The sequence below is a fragment of the Mobula hypostoma genome, chromosome 2 (genome assembly GCF_963921235.1).
Source record: "Mobula hypostoma chromosome 2, sMobHyp1.1, whole genome shotgun sequence".
In the NCBI taxonomy this organism is placed as follows: Eukaryota; Metazoa; Chordata; class Chondrichthyes; order Myliobatiformes; family Myliobatidae; genus Mobula; species Mobula hypostoma.
Genome location: NC_086098.1, coordinates 32,400,216 through 32,424,549, shown reverse-complemented (window position 1 = coordinate 32,424,549; position 24,334 = coordinate 32,400,216). Strand labels below are relative to the sequence as shown.

Sequence of the window (24,334 nt, the reverse complement as noted above, 5' to 3'; positions counted from 1 at the left end):
GAAAGGGAGGCATTTATATCAAATACAAAAGAGTGTTGCAGTTACTAGGGTAGGTAATGGAAACAGAAGAGAGGAAATTGTGTGGACTAGGTTAAGGATGGGGCATTGTGCATTAAACAAAACATTGAAAATGATAGGGAAACACCAGACAGGATTGTGTGAGGAATGTCAGGAAGAGGAGTCAGTAGAACAAGTAGTTCTGAGTTGCAGGAAGTATGGGATACAGAGAGAGATGATGAGAAGTAAATTAAGGGAGTTGGGGATGCAGGAATTCACATTAAAAGGGTTGCTGGGCATGGGTGAGAGAGCACAAGTCCGGGTACTTTTAGCGTTTTTAAGGGGTACAGGGGTTTTTTTATAGAATATGACGAATAAACAGGAATAGGATACTAGGATGGTCAAAGATGGGAGGGTGAAGTGTAGGTTTGTATATATATATGTGTGTGTGTGTGTGTGTGTGTGTGTGTGTGTGTGTGTGTGTGTGTGTGTGTGTGAGATTGGGTGAAGGGGTTTAGAATGTATGTCTAGTGCACATTCTGGAGCAGAGGGTGGCAGTAATGCACCATTAAGCTGGATGCCAACCGCCGTAAAACAAGATAGAGAGAGAGAGAACTTTTCCCCCAATTAAATTATTTTAAAACTTGGTCCATCGATACATCTACAGGCACTCCAGAAATTATTCCCAAAGTCAATGTCATTCAATATAATTTCTTAGTGTTACTTTCCTTCCTCCCATGTCTATTAACCCCAACGTTTTCTCACATTGCATGCCCTCTTTACAAAATACTATGATTGTCCCATCCCTTAAAAGTTTTGCACCCACAAGATCTCAAACTTTTTTCAAATCCTTAGTCTAATGGATTGACATCAGAAACAGGACCACATGCAAAACTCAACAAAACCTTAAGCTCTTCCTTATTTTATTGAAATCATGTCCACTGTCTCCGTCAGTGGACGACAAGCCACTACAATCATCAATCGGCCGCTTATTCTTCCATTCCTCCTTCCCGCTCGCTACCTTCATCTTCTCAGTTGCATCTCTACCGCCTCCCCCGCCTGAGAGCAAACCCAACAGTCGACTCAGTCCATTGCTCCAACCCCAATCAGCTTCACCACGTCCTCCCGATATTCAGAGCTCCCCCTAAAATCAATCACAAAGCGTTGTCGATATGATTGCGTCGCCATAGAGACGAAACCGCTTAGCACATTGTTTATAGGTGACGTTAGGGGGAGAGAATCTAGTTCACCTTTAAACGAAAATAGACAGCAGTTCGATGGCGGGGCACGCCACAGCGAAGCGGCTGGGACGCCGGCATTAAAACCAGACGCCTGGTCCGCCACGCTGGGAATGGTGGGCGGCCTCCCCGCGCGCCGCCTGCGGCCGCTGGCCATGGGCTCGAGGAAAGGTGGCGCGGGGCGGATCACCGTGCACCGGCCGTTTCCGAGCGAGAGCCCGTCGGGTGCGCCGCGGCAGGAGGAGGACTCTCCAACGCAGCAGGCTGTCCCATTGCGTGCTGAAAGCTCTGAGGTGATGGTCACCGTGTCTGTATTTTTGTTGTATTAAAGAAATAACGTGATAAAGTCAGATTATCTGCCCGAAACGAGCCGGTAAAACTCTCATGAACCACGTGCCCTCCAATATTTGTTTAGTATGTCATTGTAAAGCCCAATAATATTTGTCCAGTATGCCATAGTAGAGCTGTTAAATATGCCAGTGTAAAGTCGTAATTAGGAGGCTGGGGGTAATTGCCACCTCACCCTCGCACATTTACGAATTCCACTCCATCCCCCGCCTCTCCATAAATGCCCCAAACCGGTGTTAAAGTGTGAGGTGCGGGTCACCTACCGGGAGTGAACTCTCCAGCAACCGACTGAGAGGGCTCAAGCTCGAAGATCCAGGCTGCGGCATGGTCGTCATATTTCAGGAGAAAAGTTCGGCGCGGTCCGTACTGGTCACTGGATTAGCGTTGCTAACGCGAGTGCAAAGATCATCGGTTGACATGGGACTTCTTTATTGCCTTTATTTAAGCACAATGAGGTCAAATACGGAATGTTACATTTCGTCCAGAATATTTGTTTATGATGTCAGGACAACCTCAGTGTCGCAAGCATTAAGAATAGTTACGGAGTGGTGCAAAATAAAAGTGGATGGTGCAAACCTTCCCACTTTTCTCCGAAACTAGATTAAGCCCACACTTCTAAGATCTTGTCCATTCTCCGCCTTAAAGTTGTTGACAGCCTAAAAGCAAATTTTGTGATTAAAGCAGTAAGCTACAATGTTTGTACTGTTAGTCTCTCCTATAAGATTTCGAATTCTAAATGAGTTTTCAACATACTCATTTTAATGAAAACCATTATTTGGTGATTTGATCTTATCTATTCGTTCTCCTATTTCCTCTAACATTATCTTAATTCTCAAGGCTTTCAATGTCAAGTCTTTTTCTTGAAAATGCAGGAATGTGAAATTCACTGCATATTCTTCATTAATGATTTATCCATAATTTGTCTGCATTCTGCTAAATGAAACTGCACCACATCTACCTGTGCTGGACAACATTGCACCTAGTATGTAAAATGAGCTCAAAGTCCGGGTGCTGCCCCATTTAAAAGCTTGATTTCTACTAGTATAAGTTTAATCAGCCATAGATGCAATTGCTTTGCTTGCATTTTAAATTAAATTGTTATATTGTAAACTATTTTGTTGTAATTACGTAGTGTCAGTGCAAAAATCTTGTAAAAATCCATGTTTCATTTATTAGCCGATTGCCATTTACTCAAGCAGCATACACAAAATGCTGGAGGAACACTGTGGACCAGCAAAAAGTGGAGGTGACTTTTCGGCCCGAGACCCTTCAGCAGGACAGTCGACAGCTCTCTGCCTGAAACGTCGACTGTACGTTTTTCCATAGATGCTGCCTGGCCTGCTGAGTTCCTCCAGCATTTTGTGTATGTTGCTTGGATTTCCAGCATCTGCAGAATTTCTCTTGTTTGCCATTTACTCAAAATCATTCTTTCTCTACTGGATTCTACTCTTATGAATCATCTTTCTAAATACTCATGAATTTTATATCAAATGAAGGATCCTGAGCTTTTGTATTAATGTATACAATCCAAATGCCATATAGTCAAAAATAGTTATATAGGATTAGTATGTTTTTTGTGTTTACCATTGGCAGGTTTTGCATTCTGATTCGGCCAGATTCATTGTTTGTGGTACAGAGGATGTTTGTCTTCTGTCTTCTATTAGCCTGTTGCTTCAACTAAACTTCTAAAGGAGAATATGCTGGTGAGGGAGATGTTGTTGCATGGGCTCTGCAACTGGGCCGAACACAACCAAAGATCCTTTGGGTTGCATTTATACCACAGCTTTACTTAATTTACTTTAATTTTTATAACGCATCTGTTAGTCTTGTGAGACCATGGATCTGCGCCTGGAAAGTCTACACTCTCCAGGGTGCAGGTCTGGGCAAGGTTGTATGGAAGACTAGCAGTTGCCCATGCTGGAAGTCTCCCCTCTCCACGACACCGATGTTGTCCAAGGGAAGGGCAAGGGCCGATACAGCTTGGCACCAGTGTCATTGCAGAGCACCGTGTGGTTAAGTGCCTTGCTCAAGGAAACCACATGCTGCTTCGCTGGGGCTTGAACTCACGACCTTCAGGTTGCTAGTCGAACGCCTTAACCACTTGGCCATGTGCCCACACCAAGTTAATTTACTTTAATTAATTTCTATATATTAGATTAGATATTTTATTCCAAATCTAGTCTAATAAACGCCAGGATCAGAATCAGGTTTAGTATCATAAGACCATAAGACAAAGGAGCAGAAGTCGGCTATTTGGCCCATCAAGTCTGCTCCGCCATTTTATCATGAGCTGATCCATTCTCCCATTTAGTCCCACTCCCCCGCCTTCTCACCATAACCTTTGATGCCCTGGCTACTCAGATACCTATCAATCTCTGCCTTAAATACACCCAATGACTTGGCCTCCACTGCCACCCATGGCAACAAATTCCATAGATTCACCACCCTCTGGCTAAAAAAATTTCTTCGCATCTCTGTTCTGAGTGGGCGCCCTTCAATCCTTAAGTCATGCTGTCTCGTACTAGACTCCCCCATCAAGGGAAACAACTTTGCCACATCCACTCTGTCCATGCCTTTCAACATTCGAAATGTTTCTATGAGGTCTCCCCTCATTCTTCTAAACTCCAAGGAGTACAGTCCAAGAGCGGACAAATGTTCCTCATATGTTAACCCTCTCATTCCCGGAATCATTCTAGTGAATCTTCTCTGTACCCTCTCCAACGTCAGCACATCCTTTCTTAAATAAGGAGACCAAAACTGCCCACAGTACTCCAAGTGAGGTCTCACCAGTGCCTTATAGAGCCTCAACATCACATCCCTGCTCCTATACTCTATTCCTCTAGAAATGAATACCAGCATTGCATTCGCTTTCTTCACCACCGTCTCAGCCTGGAGGTTAACCTTAAAGGTATCCTGTATGAGGACTCCCAAGTCCCGTTGCACCTCAGAACTTTGAATTCTCTCCCCATTTAAATAATAGTCTGCCCGTTTATTTCTTCTGCCAAAGTGCATAACCATACACTTTCCAACATTGTATTTCATTTACCACTTCTCTGGCATATGTCATGAAATCTGTTGACTTTGAGGCTGCAGTACAATGCAATACATAATAGGAATGTGAAACTGAATTACAGTATATGTGTATGTTAATATATATGTGTGTATATTTATTTAAATTAAATAAGTAGTGGAAAAATAGAAATAAAAAAAGTAGTTATGTAGTGTTCAGGGGTTCAATGTCTATTCGGACATCGGATGGTAGAGGGGAAGAAGCTGTTCCTGAATCACTGAGTGTGTGCCTTCAGGCTTCAGTACCTCCTTCCTGATGGTAATAATGAGAAGGGGGCATGTCCTGGGTGATGGGGGTCCTTAGTAATGGACACCACCTTTCTGAGGCACTGTTCCTTGAAAATGTCTTGGATACTATGGAAGCTACTACCCATTATGGAGCTGACTAATTTTACAACTTTCTGTAGCTTCTTTTAATCCTGTGCAATAGCCCCCCCTCCCAATACCAGAGGGTGATGCAGCCAGTTAGAATGCTCTCCAAGCTATATCGTAGAAATTTGCAAACCACTTATGTTTATCATACTTTCAGAGTTTTAAGGTGTCTGAGGTTATAATGCCATGTGCTATCATATCCATGCTCTTAATTTTCTCCTGCACCAGCACTAACTCATTCTATCTCATTCTATTGTATCCTGATCTGTAGTTCCCTTCCTTTCAAATATCAAAGAATACAAACTTCAATAGATTTTGAATTCTAACATTTCTCCAAACCATTCTCCCCTTTCGTTTTCCTTTTACCTGATCTCTTCTTTCTGTTCTTAACCTTGCTACATTTTTGCTATCCTGTTTGAGCTACATCTCTCTTTGATTATGAATGATCAGTCCTGCAGAGGTCTCAACCTCAACCCTTACATCACCAACTCTTTGAATTCCAAGTCTAAAACATTAAGCTCTTCTTTTGCACCCTTGGTCTCCTTGCCCATTTCTTTGACCAGGATTCTTGACCCCAGATTGTGGTCATGATATCATCCTAATTCACATGCACTCTTTCTACTTGCCTCTTGCCCTCTCTAGATTCATTAATAACTGCCGACATGCTGACTGTCAGGCTTAATTTTTGAATTATCCTTACTTGCAATAGCCCCTCTGAACACCACTCATTAAAGATCAATCCAGATGTTGTCTTTAAGCTTGCTGAAATATTAATTAAGAGCAGGAATTGGCCACTTGGCTTCTCAAGCTTTCTTTGCCACTTAACCATAGCCAATCTGAATGTACCCTCAACTTTGCATACCTATTTATCCAAAGGCACTTTTCATCCCTTGCTTATCAAGTATTTATATACCTTTGCCTGAAAAATATTCGATGTTTGTTTCTAACACTCTTTGGAGAAGACAAGATGAAAGATTCATGATCCTCTGGAGAAATGTGGGATAGAGGAACTGAGCGAAATACATGTTAATAGGGAAGTGGTGTTAGGTAAATTGAAGGGATTGAAGGCAGATAAATCCCCAGGGCCAGATGGTCTGCATCCTAGAGTGCTTAAAGAAGTAGCCCAAGAAATAGTGGATGCATTAGTGATAATTTTTCAAAACTCGTTAGATTCTGGACTAGTTCCTGAGGATTGGAGGGTGGCTAATGTAACCCCAATTTTTAAAAAAGGAGGGAGAGAGAACCGGGGAATTATAGACCGGTTAGCCTAACGTTGGTGGTGGGGAAACTGCTGGAGTCAGTTATCAAGTATGTGATAACAGCACATTTGGAAAGCGGTGAAATGATCGGACAAAGTCAGCATGGATTTGTGAAAGGAAAATCATGTCTGACGAATCTCATAGAATTTTTTGAGGATGTAACTAGTAGAGTGTATAGGGGAGAACCAGTGGATGTGGTATATTTGGATTTTCAAAAGGCTTTTGACAAGGTCCCACACAGGAGACTAGTGTGCAAACTTAAAGCACACGGTATTGGGGGTAAGATATTGGTGTGGGTGGAGAATTGGTTAGCAGACAGGAAGCAAAGAGTGGGAATAAACGGGACCTTTTCAGAATGGCAGGCGGTGACTAGTGGGGTACCGCAAGGCTCAGTGCTGGGACCCCAGTTGTTTACAATATATATTAATGACTTGGATGAGGGAATTAAATGCAGCATCTCCAAGTTTGCGGATGACACGAAGCTGGGTGGCAGTGTTAGCAGTGAGGAGGATGCTAAGAGGATGCAGGGTGACTTGGATAGGTTGGGTGAGTGGGCAAATTCATGGCAGATGCAATTTAATGTGGATAAATGTGAAGTTATCCACTTTGGTGGCAAAAATAGGAAAACAGATTATTATCTGAATGGTGGCCGATTAGGAAAAGGGGAGGTGCAACGAGACCTGGGTGTCATTATACACCAATCATTGAAAGTGGGCATGCAGGTACAGCAGGCGGTGAAAAAGGCGAATGGTATGCTGGCATTTATAGCGAGAGGATTCGAGTACAGGAGCTGGGACGTACTACTGCAGTTGTACAAGGCCTTGGTGAGACCACACCTGGAGTATTGTGTGCAGTTTTGGTCCCCTAATCTGAGGAAAGACATCTTTGCCATAGAGGGAGTACAAAGAAGGTTCACCAGATTGATTCCTGGGATGGCGGGACTTTCATATGAAGAAAGGCTGGATGAATTGGGCTTGTACTCGTTGGAATTTAGAAGATTGAGGGGGGATCTGATTGAAACGTATAAGATCCTAAAGGGATTGGACAGGCTAGATGCAGGAAGATTGTTCCCGATGTTGGGGAAGTCCAGAACGAGGGGTCACAGTTTGAGGATAGAGGGGAAGCCTTTTAGGACCGAGATTAGGAAAATCTTCACACAGAGAGTGGTGAATCTGTGGAATTCTCTGCCACAGGAAACTGTTGAGGCCAGTTCATTGGCTATATTTAAGAGGGAGTTAGATATGGCCCTTGTGGCTACGGGGGTCAGGGGGTATGGAGGGAAGGCTGGGGCGGGGTTCTGAGTTGGATGATCAGCCATGATCATAATAAACGGCGGTGCAGGCTCGAAGGGCCGAATGGCCTACTCCTGCACCTATTTTCTATGTTTCTATGTTTCTATGAAATGATTTCACTTCATCTGAGTTAAACAAATGATTGAATGACACTTTGTTTTTTAACAGTGACCCCTAATTCTTGATTTTCTTATGAGGAAACATTCATTCCATGTTCACCATGTCAGGACAACTCAGGATTTAGTTCTATCACATTCTGTTAAATTATAGTAAATATAAGCATATTCTCCCTGTTAGAGTCATAGGAAACTACAGTACAGAAACAGGCCCATCAGCCCCTCCAGTCTGTGTTGAACCATTAACCTGCCTAGTCCCAGCAACCTGTCAGGCGAGATTTCCCTTTACGGAAATAGAATAGAAGGACATCCCTTTGGATGAGGAATTTCTTTCGCCAGAGGGTGGTGAATCGGTAGAGTTCATTGCCATAGGTGGCTTTGGAGGCCAAGTCATTGGGTATATTTAAAGTGGAGTTTGATTGGTTCTTTTTTTGTAAGGGCATCAAAAGTTATGGGGAGGAGGGAGGATAATAGGATTAAGAAGGAAAATAAAACAGCCATAATCAAATGGTGGAACAGACTTGATGGACTGAATGGACTAATTCTGCTCTTATGCCTTATGGACACCATGCTGACTTTGGCCTATTTTATCATGTGCTACCAAGTACCCCAAAACCTCATCCTTAATAATGGCTCCACATCTTCCCAACCACTGAGGTCAGGCTAACTGGCCTATAAATTCTTGTCTTCTGCCTCCTTCCCTTCTTAAAGAATGGAGTAACATTTGCAAATTTCCAGTCTTAACACATTAACATTCTCCCTTAAATAAGGAAATCAATCTTGTACACTGTGGTTCATATGTAAACTCACCAATGCCCTATATAATTGAAGCATAACTTTTCTAATTTTGTTTTAATTTCCCTTGTCAACAAACCATAACATTACTTGTATGCTTGTGTACCACAGTTTGCAAATTGTGACCAGATACCCAGACTTCTCTGTCAATCTCTCACCATTTTGATTCTTAATGTTTTTTTGCTTCAATGGAATATTTCACATTTTCTGTTATTGTACTTATTTACCAAATCTTTGGCCAGTCACTTTTGTAGCCTCCACATCTCATCTTCAAAATTTACTTTGGACCTTTATTTGTATCATCAGCAAATTTACCAATCATACCTTTTGATGCCTGTAGTCATGACATATACACATATATTGTAAAAGGTTGAGGCACTAGCATCTTCCTATGGCATACACAGCATCTTCCAGCCCAGAAGGAGACCCATTTATGCCTTCCCTGTTTCTTGTTTGCCAGACAATTATGCCAAACCAAGTTGTTAACTCCTACACTATAATCTTTTGTTTTCTGTGATAATCTTTGATGCAACACTTTATCAAATGCTTTCTGAGAATTAAGCAAAGTCAGTCAAATTTACTGTCAAAGGCAAAAATTCATATATGCACATGTGCAATGGAAAACTTGCAGCAACATCACAGGCACAAACATTTTTTAAAAATTCAAATGTGAAAAAGTGACTTGTACTTGCCATTTTGTTAAATGGTGAATGAGCTTGTGGTACACAGCCTAAAAACACACAATGCATTCGTGATCAAGCTCAGAACAATGTGATTGTCACTTAAGTGTGTACGTTTTATTCCTATTAGTTCTTTTGGACAGATGATGAAGTCACTTGGAATGCTCAAACTGGAATGAAAAGATGGAGATTCTGGTTTCAACATATGTTATAATAGAATGCAGAGAGTGGCTAGAGCTCTTTCCTGGACAAAAGTATTGACGATACAATTAGAAACTGGACATAAAATAAGGCTTTACTAAAACCATAATCAATACTGCCAGTGTTAACTTTAGTGAATTTTCTTTATTTTGAAGATTGATACTGCAACATGTTCAATGAAATCTCCTTTATCCCAAAAATGTGCAAGAATACAGAGTCTAGAAAAATGTCACAATGCATCTAAAGAACAGCAATGTGTGAACTGGCTCTCAAAGAAGTATTTCACTCATCTCCAGGTACAGTATTTTTGTTTGCTTTTGTTAATAATAGTGACCAGTAGTGAGATCACATGCCTGATGAAGTTTCTGGATGCACACAAAAAGCAACTATGTTAGGATGTTAGCCAATAAATTATAGATTTTGTCTTGTTGCAACTGGTTTGATCCATTCCATGCTGTATTTGCAAGAACTAAATTACAAATGCTTGCAATGTTTATGAGAGGGTATCAATGCACTGACCTGTGTTGAAGTGGTTCTTATTAGATTATTCACTTACCTTCCACTGCTGTGTGTGGCTTTGGGCCTGCTAGAAGGATTAGGTTTTGTAGAGCTTGAACATTGCAAAATTATATGTAGAACAAATAATTTTTGAAGATATCAGCATTTTTCATTTTTCTTGTAGTTCACTATTTTTAATGTTCACCTATTTAATCTTCAAATGCATTGTCGTCTACCTTATTAGCTCTAAGGCAGTTTGAAATATATCACATTATTAAGGCATGTGAGTTGGATTAAATTCATAATTATGGTACCTTTTAGATGAGTCCTCTGTTTGTAAAACTGGAATGTGCAAAATGACTATCATTTAGTGTTTTTAAAGTAGCATATACAACACACAAAGTGCTTCACAACATAACGAATAAAATGTTCCTAAATGAAATATTTTCAAGATGTCATAATCTTGTTAAAGCAGAGTGTCTATTAATTCTCCTTTTTTTTCTAAATTCATGATATGGCTATCACAGGAATGGCTAGTGTTTTTTTCCCCAACCATAACTACCATTAATGAGCGAGTGTGGCTGCCTTCATGAATAGTGCAAGCCATGCGGAGGAAGGACTTTTCAGGGAAATTTCTAGGACTCTGACCCAATGACTGTGAAGTGACTTAGAAACATAGAAACATAGAAAATAGGTGCAGGAGTAGGCCATTCGGCCCTTCGAGCCTGCACCGCCATTTATTATGATCATGGCTGATCATCCAACTCAGAACCCCGCCCCAGCCTTCCCTCCATACCCCTTGACCCCTGTAGCCACAAGGGCCATATCTAACTCCCTCTTAAACATAGCCAATGAACTGGCCTCAACAGTTTCCTGTGGCAGAGAATTCCACAGATTCACCACTCTCTGTGTGAATTTTTCCTAATCTCGGTCCTAAAAGGCTTCCCCTCTATCCTCCAACTGTGACCCCTCGTTCTGGACTTCCCCAACATCGGGAACAATCTTCCTGCATCTAGCCTGTCCAATCCCTTTAGGATCTTATATGTTTCAATCAGATCCCCCCTCAATCTTCTAAATTCCAACGAGTACAAGCCCAGTTCATCCAGTCTTTCTTCATATGAAAGTCCTGCCATCCCAGGAATCAATCTGGTGAACCTTCTTTGTACTCCCTCTATGGCAAAGATGTCTTTCCTCAGATTAGGGGACCAAAACTGCACACAATACTCCAGGTGTGGTCTCACCAAGGCCTTGTACAACTGCAGTAGTACCTCCCTGCTCCTGTACTCGAATCCTCTCGCTATAAATGCCAGCATACCATTCGCCTTTTTCACCGCCTGCTGTACCTGCATGCCCACTTTCAATGACTGGTGTATAATGACACCCAGGTCTCGTTGCACCTCCCCTTTTCCTAATCGGCCACCATTCAGATAATAATCTGTTTTCCTATTTTTGCCACCAAAGTGGATAACTTCACATTTATCCACATTAAATTGCATCTGCCATGAGTTTGCCCACTCACCCAACCTATCCAAGTCACCCTGCATCCTCTTAGCATCCTCCTCACTGCTAACACTGCCGCCCAGCTTCGTGTCATCCGCAAACTTGGAGATGCTGCATTTAATTCCCTCATCCAAGTCATTAATATATATTGTAAACAACTGGGCCTTACGGTACCCCACTAGTCACTGCCTGCCATTCTGAAAAGGTCCCGTTTATTCCCACTCTTTGCTTCCTGTCTGCTAACCAATTCTCCACCCACACCAATACCTTACCCCCAATACCGTGTGGTTTAAGTTTGCACACTAATCTCCTGTGTGGGACCTTGTCAAAAGCCTTTTGAAAATCCAAATATACCACATCCACTGGTTCTCCCCTATCCACTCTACTAGTTACATCCTCAAAAAATTCTATGAGATTCGTCAGACATGATTTTCCTTTCACAAATCCATGCTGACTTTGTCCGATCATTTCTCCGCTTTCCAAATGTGCTGTTATCACATCCTTGATAACTGACTCCAGCAGTTTCCCCACCACCGACGTTAGGCTAACCGGTCTATAATTCCCCGGTTTCTCTCTCCCTCCTTTTTTAAAAATTGGGGTTACATTAGCCACCCTCCAATCCTCAGGAACTAGTCCAGAATCTAACGAGTTTTGAAAAATTATCACTAATGCATCCATTATTTCTTGGGCTACTTCCTTAAGCACTCTAGGATGCAAACCATCTGGCCCTGGGGATTTATCTGCCTTCAATCCCTTCAATTTACCTAACACCACTTCCCTACTAACATGTATTTCACATAGTTCCTCCATCTCACTGGACCCTCTGTCCCTTACTATTTCTGGAAGGTTATTTATGTCCTCCTTAGTGAAGACAGAACCAAAGTAATTATTCAATTGGTCTGCCATGTCCTTGCTCCCCATAATCAATTCATCTGTTTCTGTCTGCAGGGGACCTACATTTGTCTTTACCAGTCTTTTCCTTTTTACATATCTATAAAAGCTTTTACAGTCCGTTTTTATGTTCTCTGCCAGTTTTCTCTCATAATCTTTTTTCCCCTTCTTAATTAAGCCCTTTGTCCTCCTCTGCTGAACTCTGAATTTCTTCCAGTCCTCAGGTGAGCCACTTTCTCTGGCTAATTTGTATGCTACTTCTTTGGAATTGATACTATCCCTAATTTCTCTTGTCAGCCACGGGTGCACTACCTTCCTTGATTTATTCTTTTGCCAAACTGGGATGAACAATTGTTGTAGTTCATCCATGCAACCTATAAATGCTTGCCATTGCATATCCACCGTCAATCCTTTAAGTGTCATTTGCCAGTCTATCTTAGCTAATTCACGTCTCATACCTTCAAAGTTACCCCTCTTTAAGTTCAGAACCTTTGTTTCTGACTTGGAGGAGAACATCTGATTCTGTAGTGTTCCTATGTGCCTGCAGACTATTACAAGAGGCAAAGGAGAGATGATGCACACTGCATTGTTGATACATTGTGTTGGAGGGGATGATTTTTTTCAGAAGGATGGGATGCTAATGAAATGGCTTGTTCTGACCTTGGTGGTATTGGAAGCCGTTGTAGTTAGTTGTACCTGTATAGGCAAGTGGCAAATATTGCATCATACTCTAGAGTTGTAGATAGTGGAACCATATTGTGACATATGGTGATGAGTTAATTGTCAGAGAATGTTTGTCTGTCCACCAAATCTTGCAATCATGATATCTATACCTAGTGAGTTTCAGGGCTATGTTATCTCTTACATTTTATGGGAGATTCAGTGTTCTGGGAGTATGGTCTGAATCTCTTGTTGGATATGACTGTTGGGCAGTTCTGCGGCATAAATCTTGCTTTTGACATACTATCTCCAGCTTGGATGTTATGTCCACCAAGGATCAACTCTAGGCTTTCAGAAATTTCTACATCATCTGTAGATATAGTGTAATCTTCCACAGTAATAAAGCTCAACTCAAAGTATTTAGCTCTTTCTTTGAAGCACAGTTCTTAATGAGCTGAGATTTTTTCAGCAAAGTATTGGAACAGGTTCATTGGAATTGCCCTCATCACCATTTTTCAGCCACTTCATCTGTTCCTCTCCCTGTTATCTGTCTGAATCTGAACAAAATGGGCCCCAACCTTGGCATCATTTGACCCTGAGATGAGTTTCAAGTGATGTATGTATATCATCAATAAACTATCCTTTTCTGCTTGAGTAACATTGTTTGACTCAACCAAACCTCAGATCATCTACTGTTGAATCACTCAGCAGCTAATGGAAACTTCAACCATGAGCTTGCTATCTCGAGAATTGACTATTCCAATAAACTTGTTCCACTCTCCATTTGAATATTTTGCCAAAATATACTTCATCCACCAACCCAGCTTATAGAAATGAACTCCATCAGTAATCTGGGGACTGAAAGCTGATAAATTCCCAGGACTGATGATTTGTATCTCAGTGTTGTGAAGGAGGGGTCTATGGAGATAATGGGTGACCTAAAATGTCAGTGATTCTAAAATGGTTCCAAATAATAAGGAGATTGGGCAGATTCAAGCAACACACACAAAATGCTGGAGGAGCTCAGCAGGCTGGACAGCATCTATGGAAAAGAGTACAGTCAATGTTTCGGGCCAAAACACTTTGGCAAGACTGGAGAAAAAAAAAGCTGAGGCATAGATTTAAAAGGTGGGGGAGGGGAGAGAGAAACACGAGGTGATAGGTGAAACCTGAAGAGAGAGGGATGAAGTAAAAAGCTGGGAAGTTAATTGATGAAAGAGATACAGGACTGGAGAAGGGGGAGTCTGATTGAAGAGAACAGAAGGCCGTGGAAGAAAGAAAAGGAGGGAGGAGCATCAGGAGGAGGCGATGGGTGGGCAAGGAGATGAGGTGAGAGAGGGAAAAGGGAAGGGGAATGGTGAAGGAGAGGGGTGGGGGTATTACCGGAAGTTTGAGAAATCGATGTTCATGCCATCCGGTTGGAGGCTATCCAGATGGAATATAAGGTTTTGTTCCTCCAACCTAAGCGTGGCCTCATCACGACAGTAGAGGAGGCCATGGATGGACATATCAGCGTGTGGACTGATTCTGAATGGATAAAAAACAGATTAAGTACATTACTTCAGACTGCGAGGGTGCAATCCATTGTTTTCAGGATGGATTAGTGCTGGAGTTATAGTTGTTTAAAATCTGTATTGATCTGGATGAGGGAGGCAAAGATAATGTTTGCTGATGATACTAAGCTAGTTAGTCATGTGCGTAGGATGAGGATGCAGAGTCGTTAAGGGCTTTTTTTCTATGAGCATGGACTTGGAGGATAGAACATATAGTGGAAAAAATGTGAGGTCCTTTAGTGGAGAAAATGGAAAAGCAGAGTTGAATGGTGGGAGCTTAACACATTTTGGTGTTCAGAGGAACTGGTGGCTGTACACAAATCACTGAAAGTTAACATATACAGTAGGTAGAGCATACAATAAGAAATGCAAATAGACTGCTGGCCTTTATTGTAACAGGATTTTAATATGAATGTAAAGACATCATACTGCAATTTATAGAGTCCTTCTGGTGCTGGACTCAAAATATTGTGTACTGATCTAGCATATTTATACAAGGAAAAGTGCAAGTGATGTCCTATGAGAAAATAGACTTGTACAATACAGAAACAGGCCTTTCAGTCCGTTGAGCCCATGGCAATCATTAAGCTACAGTTTTGTTCTCTTCACATTTCTATCAACCTTCCAACTATTCATCTCATTAGGACAACTCAATACCATCATCCCGCAGAGACCAGTGGAGAAACTGTCACTGCTTGGCCTTAGCACTGCCATGTGTCGCTGGATTCTGGATTTCTGGACAGAGAGACCACAGTCAATCCGTGTTGGCAGGAACATCTCTGACTCCATCACACTGAGCACTGGATCCCCACAAGGCTGTGTGCTTAGCCCATTACTGTTTACACTGCTAACACATGACTGTGCAGCCAGATTCAAGGAGAACCTGATCATTAAATTTGCAGATGATACCACAGTGGTGGGGCTCATCAGCAAAAATGATGAAACTATGTACAGGGAGGAGGTCAAACACCTAGAGAGCTGGTGCAGGGATAACAACTTGATGCTTAATGTCACCAAAACCAAGGAGATGAGCGTCGATTTCAGACAGTCTCAGCCTGAGCACACACCCCTCAGCATCAGCGGCTCCACAGTGGAGTGGAAAACATCAGGTTCCTTGGGGTGCAGATCTCGGACAATCTCACCTGGTCCAGGAACACCACGGGGATTGAGAAACGGGCCCAGCAGAGATTGCACTTTCTGAGGAAGCTTAAACAAGCATCACTTCCCCATTAACATCTTAACTACATTCTACAGAGGTGTGGTTGAGAGTGTGCTGACCTTTTGCATCACAACCTGGTACTCCAGCTGCAGTGCTGTCGACAAAAAAGCCTTGCAGCGGGTGGTTAGGGGAGCAGAGAAAGTTATTGAGGTCTCCCTACCTTCTGTCCAAGACCTCTTTCAGAGTTGATGCCTCCAGAAGACACGATACATCATTAAAGACCCCTCACACACTCTCCATGAACTGTTTGTTCTTCTGCCATCAGGCAAACGTTACAGGAGCATCAAAACTAAAACCACAAGGCTACTAAACAGCTTCCTCCCACAGGCAGTCAGACTGCTAAATAGCTGCTCCACCTGACTCTGCTTTGGACACTTTTAACTTGCACTGGACACTTATAACTGATTTTAACTGACATGTGGCTGTTGTGTTTTACTATTTATTGTTATGTTTATTATTTAGTGTTGCGTTTGTTATGTTATGATTGCACTGCCCCTGAGAAACACTGTCTCATTCTGTCCTGCAGAGCTGATGTATGGTTAGAATGACAATAAAGTTTTTTAAATCTTTGAATCTTTGAATCTTGAATTTACAGTGACCATTAACCTACCAACCTGCATATCTTGGGAAAATGAGAGGAAACCCACTTGATAATAGTGTGCAAAACCCATACAAGTAGCACCAACAGTCTAACAGTTGAACCCGGACTCCTGGAGCCATGAGACAGCAGCTCTACCAGCTGTACCTCCATCCTCGATCTTGAGGCAATTTTGCAGCAATGTTTTCTGGGTGAGAGGATTAATTTTTAACAACCACAGCCACCTTTTGTGGTAGTTATGACTCCAGTATTGGAGATTGTTTTCATAATTCCCAACAGCTTACATTGTACACAGTTCTTTGGTGATATTACGCCAGTTGAACTCACATTACTTGCAATTCATTTCCTTTGATCGCATATGGGAAGAAGGCAGTAATCAAGGGTGGTTCAACCATCTTCCTTTTGTGGATGGAAATAAAACAGCCTTCAATTTATATTGGGTCCTGAAAATGATCTTCCTAATTTTTAAAAAAAGAAAAATTATAATTGAAGTTAACTATAGCAACTGTAAATGTTTATATTTAGTAAGTCATTCTAAAGAAGTTTTAACTGTTTTGCAGACCAAAGCAGTTCTGGAATCCAATGAAGTTTATACTCTTTGCCAGCCTATATATGACACACACGAAAGCTTTGTGAAGGTTAGGTCATTTTTTTAATTATGTGCTCATTGGCAAGCAATAAATAAAAAGCACAATTAAAGTTATCCATTACAACTGCAGTGTTCCTAATATATGCTTCATGTACTCTCTTTATTTTATTGCATTCCTACTGTCAGGCAGTAGCAGAACTCCACTAGAACCTCAGACCTTTGACACCACATATTGAGTTGCATCTCATTGGCTAAAGCATGGGGGGTACTGAACGTTTAGGTATTTAAGTGGTAATGTCCAAATTTTCATACATTGAAAACTTTCTCTCCTGTGTTGAACTCAATGTACAGTGATGAAGTCCTGTCCTGAAGAGACTTCCTCAGCTTTAGATTGGGGAATTCCCACTTGGAGCCTGCATCAAGTTAAGTCCAGTGCAGAATCTGAAACCATATTGATGTGAAGTGAGATTGTAGAGCTCTAGAGTAGAAAGTAAAGTGGAAGATAATTTTAATATTTACTTCAGTAAAACTCAGATAATCTGGCCTGCTTGGGACTTTGGTAGTGCCACATTTTTCAGTCTATTGGAAGCCATTTCAAATAACATCTCAATGGTTTTGATGCACTTTTACACAGTATGATAATAAGTTTCCCAGGAACCAAGTAAGTGGAGAAGGTGTACGTGGAACTGCGAGTCCTGTGGGTGTGAAGGAAATGTGATAAATGCCACCTGATGAGCTGTGCCGGAATCAGGATTTCTGAAATGTCAGTCAATGGATAGTGGGAGTTTTACAGGAGGTTAAAGTTATATTTTTGAGTTATAGTTAATTTTAATAATTTGTAATTTCAGGTCACAGGCCCTTTGGCAGCAAGCAAATGCCCATCTATTTAGAGTCATAGAGAAGTACAGCACAGGCATAGGTCCTTCTGCTCATTTAGTCCTTGCTGAAACCATTTAAACTGCCTACTCCCATCGACCTACATCGGGACTGTAGCCCTCCATACTACCACTATTCACATACCTATCCAAATCTCACTTAAACGTGGAATCAAGCTTGCATGCACCAGTTGTGCTGGCAGTTCATTCCATACTCTTACACCTCTCTGAGTGAAGAAGTTTCCCCTCTTATTCCCCTTAAACATTTCACCTTTCACCCTTAACATGACCTCTGGTTGTAGTCCCACCCAACCTCTGTGGAAAAAGTCTGCTTACATTTATCCTGTCTATACCCCTCAAATTGTGTATATCTGTATTATATCTCCTCTCAGTCTTCTATGTTCTAAGGAATTCTTGACCTGTTCAACCTTTCCTTATAACTCAGGTAACATCATTGTAAATTTTCTCTGTATTCTTTCAACCTTATTTATATTGTGCCTGTAGGTAGGTGACTAAAACTGCACACAGTACTCCAAATTAGGCCTACCTCTGTTTTATACAACTTCAACATAACAGCCTGTCTCTTGTATTCAATACATTGATTTATATAGGCCAATGTGCTGAAAGCTTTCTTTACGACCTATCTACCTGTGATACCACTTCCAATGAGTTATAGACCTGCATTCCCAGATCTACCACACCCCTCAGTGCCCTACCATTCAAGACCTACCCTGCTTGGTCCTACTGAAGTGCAACACATTCCACTTGTCTGCATTAATTTTTTTCTGCCATTTTCCAGCACATTTTTCCAGCTTTATCAAAAGTCAGTTCACAGCCTTCAATGAATTGGTGATTCAAATGCTTATCTAACTACTTCTTAGATGTTGTGAGAAGACATGCTTCCACTAACCTGCTTGGACAGTAGATTCCAGATTTTAACCATCCTCTGGGTGAGAGAAAATGATTTCCACCAGATTTGTTCTTCCCCTGAATCTATATCCTCGAGTTTTAGATACTACTGCTGTGGGGAAAAGCTTCCTCCTATCCCAGGACCTACATCAATCTCCCCTGCTCCAAGGAAAACAAACCCAGCCTCTCGATTCTCTCCTCATAACCGACATGTCCCATCCTGGGCAACTTGCTTGTGAATCTCCTCTTTACTCTCCCCAGTCCAATCACATCTGTCCTATAGTGTGTGATCAGAAATTACTCAGTATAGTCTAACAAACGTTTTAGAAATTTGTACCATAAATTCCCAGCTCATTTATTCTATATCCAGCCTAATGAAGGTAGGTTCCCCTCATGTTTTCTTCACCTTTACCTGCTTGTCACTACTGTTACTGTCACTTTCAGGTTCCCTGGATGTATACACTTCTGTTCTTTAATACTGTTCTAACATTTCCTTGTGTAATAAAGATGAATAAATATAATGTGGGTATAACATTGATACTTCTCAAGAAATTTAAATTCAGATGTGTTGCATGTTTCATGCCATTATAAATATAAAATCTGTTCTTTCATTCATATTAGTTCTTTTGAAAGCATTTTGCAATCATATTCAATAGGAGTTGGATAAATATTTGGCCTACAAAGATATGCTAAACTTGAGAAAAAAAGAGCTATTATACAAGAAATGGAATGAATGTGTCTATCAACCACTGCAATGGAAACTCAGGTCAATATTAAACCAGTCACTCGAAAAGAGGCGAGCTTCAATTTTGCAGTACTTAGATTACTGCAGTAAAAAGGTAAACTTGGCAACAATTCAGCTTTATTTTCATAATAGATCTTACATCCAAATGTATACTAAAAATTTACTTTTCCTAGGAGCCTGTGTTTTTGGAAAATTATAATGCTGATGACTTCAATCCATTTGTCCTTCAACAGTGCAAACCTAAAACACTTGAGGTATAGTGTTAAAAATATACAGCACTTAGATGTTGATCTGATTACTGCATCATTGTATAGCATGAAACTATGTTTTTGTTTTTACTTATTTATCAGAAAGTAGATATATAGATATTCTTAATTACCCCTTATACCACATGGTTTGCCAGTTAATGCTATGTGCTTTAAAGTAGCCTAATCAGTTTAGAGTTTTAAACTAATCATATTAAATTTGCGTAAATGTTTTATCTTCCCAATTGTTACTAATATTGAGGGTTTTTTACTTTTTAACCATACAGTACTATGCAAAACTCCGGCACCCTAGTTATATATTTCTGCCCAAGACTTTTGTACAGTACTGCATATTGAATTAAAAACAATCAAATTAAAATATTGAAAGAGATCTATCACACAGGCAGATCTATGAGACTGGTATAGAATAATTACCAGAGATTTCTATTAACCTCTATAAAACACCAGCAAGTGGCAATCATAGAAAAGGACAAACACAAGGAAATCTGCAGATGCTGGAATTTCATAGAAAAGGAAATCATTTTGCGGAATATTCATGGCTGCTTTCTAAACATATTAAGAAATCAATGTGAATGGAATGATATAGTATATAATAAATCAGAAGTGGCAGATTTAGAGAAGAAGGATATCTGTATAGAAGAATTACAACACTTGTAATTTTCAAAGTTTGAGACGGACATAAAAAGAACACAGTATGAGTTAATTGACAGCAACTTGAAAATCTTGAAATTTAACGTTAGAATTTAGAAATGCAAAGCATTTTTGACGGGACCAATCAAAAGTATTCAGCAATGTGAGTAAAACACAATTTTGTAATTGCTTGTCTATTGAAAATGTTGAGTGCTGTATTCCTGTAATAAATTTTACTCTTTCTACAGGCAAGGGCTTTAAGTCTCAATGATCCTCTGCTGTTGCAGAGTCGAAGCAAAAGTGAGGAAGACAGTGCTATACTGCAGTGTCAAGAAGGTATTGGCACAATGCATTTGGTTGCACCTTTTGTATAACCAGTACAGAACTGGTGTAACAGGGAGATGAAATAGAAAATCTGCACAAGAATTACAGAGCATCACCAGAAATGGAGAGTAGTGGTATTGTAGTACTTAGTTACAAATGTATTGATTATAATGAAGTAACATTTGAAGTGCTGAGTGCAATGTTGATACATGACACCCCTCAGGACTAGAATTGCTGGTGAGCGATGAGTAGGGGTTGAAAATAAAAGCTCTTAAGCGTTTGTTCTTTATATATTACCAATGATTAGCAAATTTTTTTTTCAGTCTATATTGATATTTAGGTACTGAACTTTTGCCTCTACCTTAATCCTAATACAGGTAAAGTTTACTCTTTGAAACAACGTAAAGAATTCTTACAACCGCAATTACCTCTAGTTCCTTTGGATCGCCATAATATCAACTGCATCACATGGCTTCATATACCACTAAGCTACATTGAGAGTGATGTCCGGCAAAGAAGCAGGTAGTGACCATTTTGCAATACATTTTCATTTACCTCATCAACAGAGTGGTAGAATTAATTGAATTTGTCTTTCACAGCTCATGATTTTGAAGTAATCTTTAATTTGTCCAAAGAAAGATTAAGCAATTCAAATTAGTTGTTTGAAATTTCCTTTATAAAACAAAATCTGGTGCTGTGGGACCTGAGGCTCCTGACCTCCTTCCAGATGGCAGCAGCAAAAAGTGAGCATGGTTTGGATGGTGGGGGTCTTTGAAGCATGCTGCTTTCTTGTGGGAGAACTCCTTGTAAATGTGCTCAGTGGTGGGGAAGGCTTTTTCTGGGATGGACTGGGCTGCGTCCAGTACTTTTTTAGGTTCTTCCGTTCTTGGGCGCTGGTGCTTCCATACCAGGCCGTGAAGCAACCAGTCAGGATACTCTCCACTGTGCATCGATAGAAGTTTATCAAAGTTTTAGATGACATACCAAATCTGCGCAAACTACTAAGAAAGTAGAGGTGCTGCTGTACCATCTTTGCTATGGCATTTGTGTGCTGGTCCCAGGACAGATCCACTGAAATGATAAGAGGAATTTAAAGTTACTGTCACCACCTCTGATCCCTTGATGAGGACTGCCTCATGGATCTCCAGTTTCCTCCTCCTATAATCAATAATCAGCTATTTGCTTCTGCTGACGCTGAGTGAGAGGTGGTTGTTGTGGCACTACTTAGCCAGGTTTTCAATCTCTCTCCTATAAGCTGTTTTGTCACCAGCTTTGATTTGGCCAACAGTAGTGTTATCATCAAACTTCACTATGGCATTGGAGCTGTACTTAGCCTCATAGTCATAAATATAAAGTGAACAAAGCAGGGATCTAAGCACACAGCCATGTGGTGCACCTGTGCTGATGGTGATGATGGAGGAGATGTTGCCAATCCAAACTGACTGACTGGAGTCTGAAAGTTACCTCCATATTCAATTATTTCCAAGATTTTATAGTGGAATTCCAACACCTATCTTTTTTAAAAAAAAACTTAAAATCATCTCTCACCCTACTTACTACTTGTATCGTAAAGCACCAAGTTCTGATGACCCTCTGCTCCAGTCTACAGATACTCCTATTTAAAATGTTTGACCTTTTTAGTATTGTTTTCTCCTAATATCTCACTCTGCAACCTTCAGCTGAATTACTAAGATTATATGATCCTCCAAATCCTGACAGAAGAGACTACAGACGTAGAAATCTGAAGCAACAAAAACAAACTGCTGGAGGCACTCTGTATTCGCATTCCTGATCTGAAATGTTGACCATGTGCACATTTGATTTGCAATTGCACTTAATTAGCAACAATTAAGGGATGTGTTTTGATACTTAAACATATTTGTAATTTATAAGTTAGGTGTTCAGAAAACCATTTATGAGACCATGCCCATGCTCAGTTTATGGTTTGAGTCTGGCTGCTTGTTTTCTTTCCTCTTTGCCTTGTTTCCCACCCCACCCATCCCATGAAGGAAAGTTGAATGTTTATGCTCTCTTAAAATACTCGATTGCTGTGTCATCACAGGTGCTATATGTTTTAATATTGTAAAGAATTGTTTAATCAATTTAGAATTGAAATTCTGGTTAATGAATTTTTTTAACATTAACTTTTTTATGCAAAGGAAACGAATTATTTCAGAAACTGCTAGAATCTAAACACGGAAGCTCATCTACTTTTGCTGAACAGATGCAAACTTGTTCGAAGTTTTTCCAAGATGCACATTGAATGGGCATTCTAATATCTACGCTGGCAAACAGATGTAATCTTCCAGATTCATTTATTCAACAAATTTGTTCAATTCAATTCTTGAAAATCCTGTCTCCTTATATGACAGCCATCTCTAAAACTAAGTAATAAAATAATATTACATAAAATAGGAATATAAGGACTCAATTATTGTTATTAGCTGCTCACTTGTATCTTTTTCTTTCAGAGGTACTAAATTGCCAAAAATGAGAAGGCAGATAAAGTGAAAATGTTTATGTGTTGATGTTTACTTCCATGGAAAAATATAAATACGAAATACAGGGTGTAATTAAAACAAAAACTGAAAAATCTGCATGTAATTGATTGACCTGAATTCATGACTTTGGGGATTCAAAATTTTAAATGAACATTTAAGAAAGGGAGAAAGTTGTAGAGGACAATGAAGGTTTACTATTTTTTTTAACCAGTCCATAATATCCTTAAGAGATGAATTATTTGTTGACCTAAAATGAAGTGCTTTAGTTATAACTTGGAGGGGTTATTGGTGAGGCCACATAATTTGCTGTTAGTTGTATTCTCACTTTGATAAATGAGGCTGAGTTATCTTCGGGAGATTTGCAGAAATATAAGGAAGAATGGTGTGGAGACAGTTTACATATACATTTCAGTCTGGGGCATAAAGTAGGAATTTTATTTTAAAGTATGCAGGAATTGGCTAAGAAATTTATTCTATTTTTCATTAAGACTCTGCATTTTCCACTATACTGTACAAATATCCAAATATTTTAAAATTACTTGACAGCCTCTTGTTATTTACTATGTACTATTTTAATACTGTTGTAAGACTACTTTTTAGTATTGCACACAATTCGAGTTTCATTTTCTGAAATAAAGACATTGCCGCACGTGCCACTTGTCATTTAATAGAAATCAAAAGTAAAAAGGATTGTTAAACTGACATCCTCTTTCTAAAGCAAACTATTTGGCAAGAAACTGATGGTTCTTATTATTTTCATGTGTCAAGATAGATAGATATACTTTATTAATCCCGAGGGAAATTTGGTTTCGTTACAGCTGCACCAACCAAGAATAGAGCGTAAATATAGCAATACAAAAACCACAAACAATCAAACAACAAAATGCAAACTATGCCAGATGGAAAATAAGTCCAGGACCAGTCTATTGGCTCAGGGTGTCTGACCCTCCACGGGAGGAGCTGCACATTCGATGGCCACAGGCAGGAACAACCTCCCATGCCGCCCAGTGTTGTATCTTGGTGGAATACAACAGAAGTATTGTTGTATTCAAGAAGTATTGTTACCCATTTTAAGTGCTGAAGGTGATATTGTGGAAGTGTAAATGAACACTCAGAGAAAATCTATTTTATTGTCATAGGCACATGCTCAGGTATTCACAGATGCAGTGAAAAACTTATTTGCAGCAGCATTACAGGTACCTAGCATCA

General features: G+C 40.2%; 2 protein-coding genes across 7 annotated transcripts in view; one reads left to right on the top strand and one right to left on the bottom strand.

Annotated features, from left to right (window-relative positions):
* pfn4 (profilin family member 4) overlaps positions 1 to 2,064 on the bottom strand; it is a 40,778-nt gene extending 38,714 nt beyond the window's left edge. For 3 of the 4 annotated variants that reach the window (XR_010016311.1, XR_010016313.1, XM_063035126.1), the window contains exon 1: positions 1,847 to 2,064. Coding sequence is in view for 2 of the 4 variants with exons in the window: in XM_063035126.1 (XP_062891196.1) it covers positions 1,847 to 1,918 (72 nt within the window). In the remaining 2 variants the exon portion in view is untranslated. Of the gene's footprint in view, positions 1 to 1,247; positions 1,446 to 1,846 lie in introns of those variants that run through there. The other variant, XM_063035139.1, reaches the window with a different exon arrangement.
* Positions 1,349 to 23,768, top strand: fam228a (family with sequence similarity 228 member A). Of its 3 annotated transcripts, XM_063035095.1 has the most exons (8): positions 1,349 to 1,528; positions 9,523 to 9,663; positions 16,847 to 16,924; positions 19,316 to 19,498; positions 19,578 to 19,658; positions 20,549 to 20,636; positions 21,002 to 21,146; positions 22,784 to 23,768. In XM_063035095.1, exons 1-8 carry the CDS (start codon positions 1,349 to 1,351, stop codon positions 22,815 to 22,817), a joined length of 930 nt encoding a protein of 309 aa, XP_062891165.1. In that variant the 3' UTR covers positions 22,818 to 23,768. The 3 variants fall into 3 exon arrangements, with proteins under 3 accessions (XP_062891165.1, XP_062891175.1, XP_062891184.1); XM_063035105.1 differs by lacking the exon at positions 16,847 to 16,924; XM_063035114.1 differs by lacking the exon at positions 19,578 to 19,658.
* Positions 23,769 to 24,334: the final 566 nt, after the last annotated feature.

Excerpts from the sequence above, each read along its gene's own strand:
- fam228a (XM_063035095.1), top strand. The coding sequence starts at position 1,349 with ATGGTGGGCGGCCTCCCCGCGCGCCGCCTGCGGCCGCTGGCCATGGGC. Across the intron at positions 16,925-19,315 it reads CACACGAAAGCTTTGTGAAG|GAGTTGGATAAATATTTGGC; the intron begins GTTAGGTCATTT and ends CATATTCAATAG. Across the intron at positions 20,637-21,001 it reads TATACTGCAGTGTCAAGAAG|GTAAAGTTTACTCTTTGAAA; the intron begins GTATTGGCACAA and ends ATCCTAATACAG.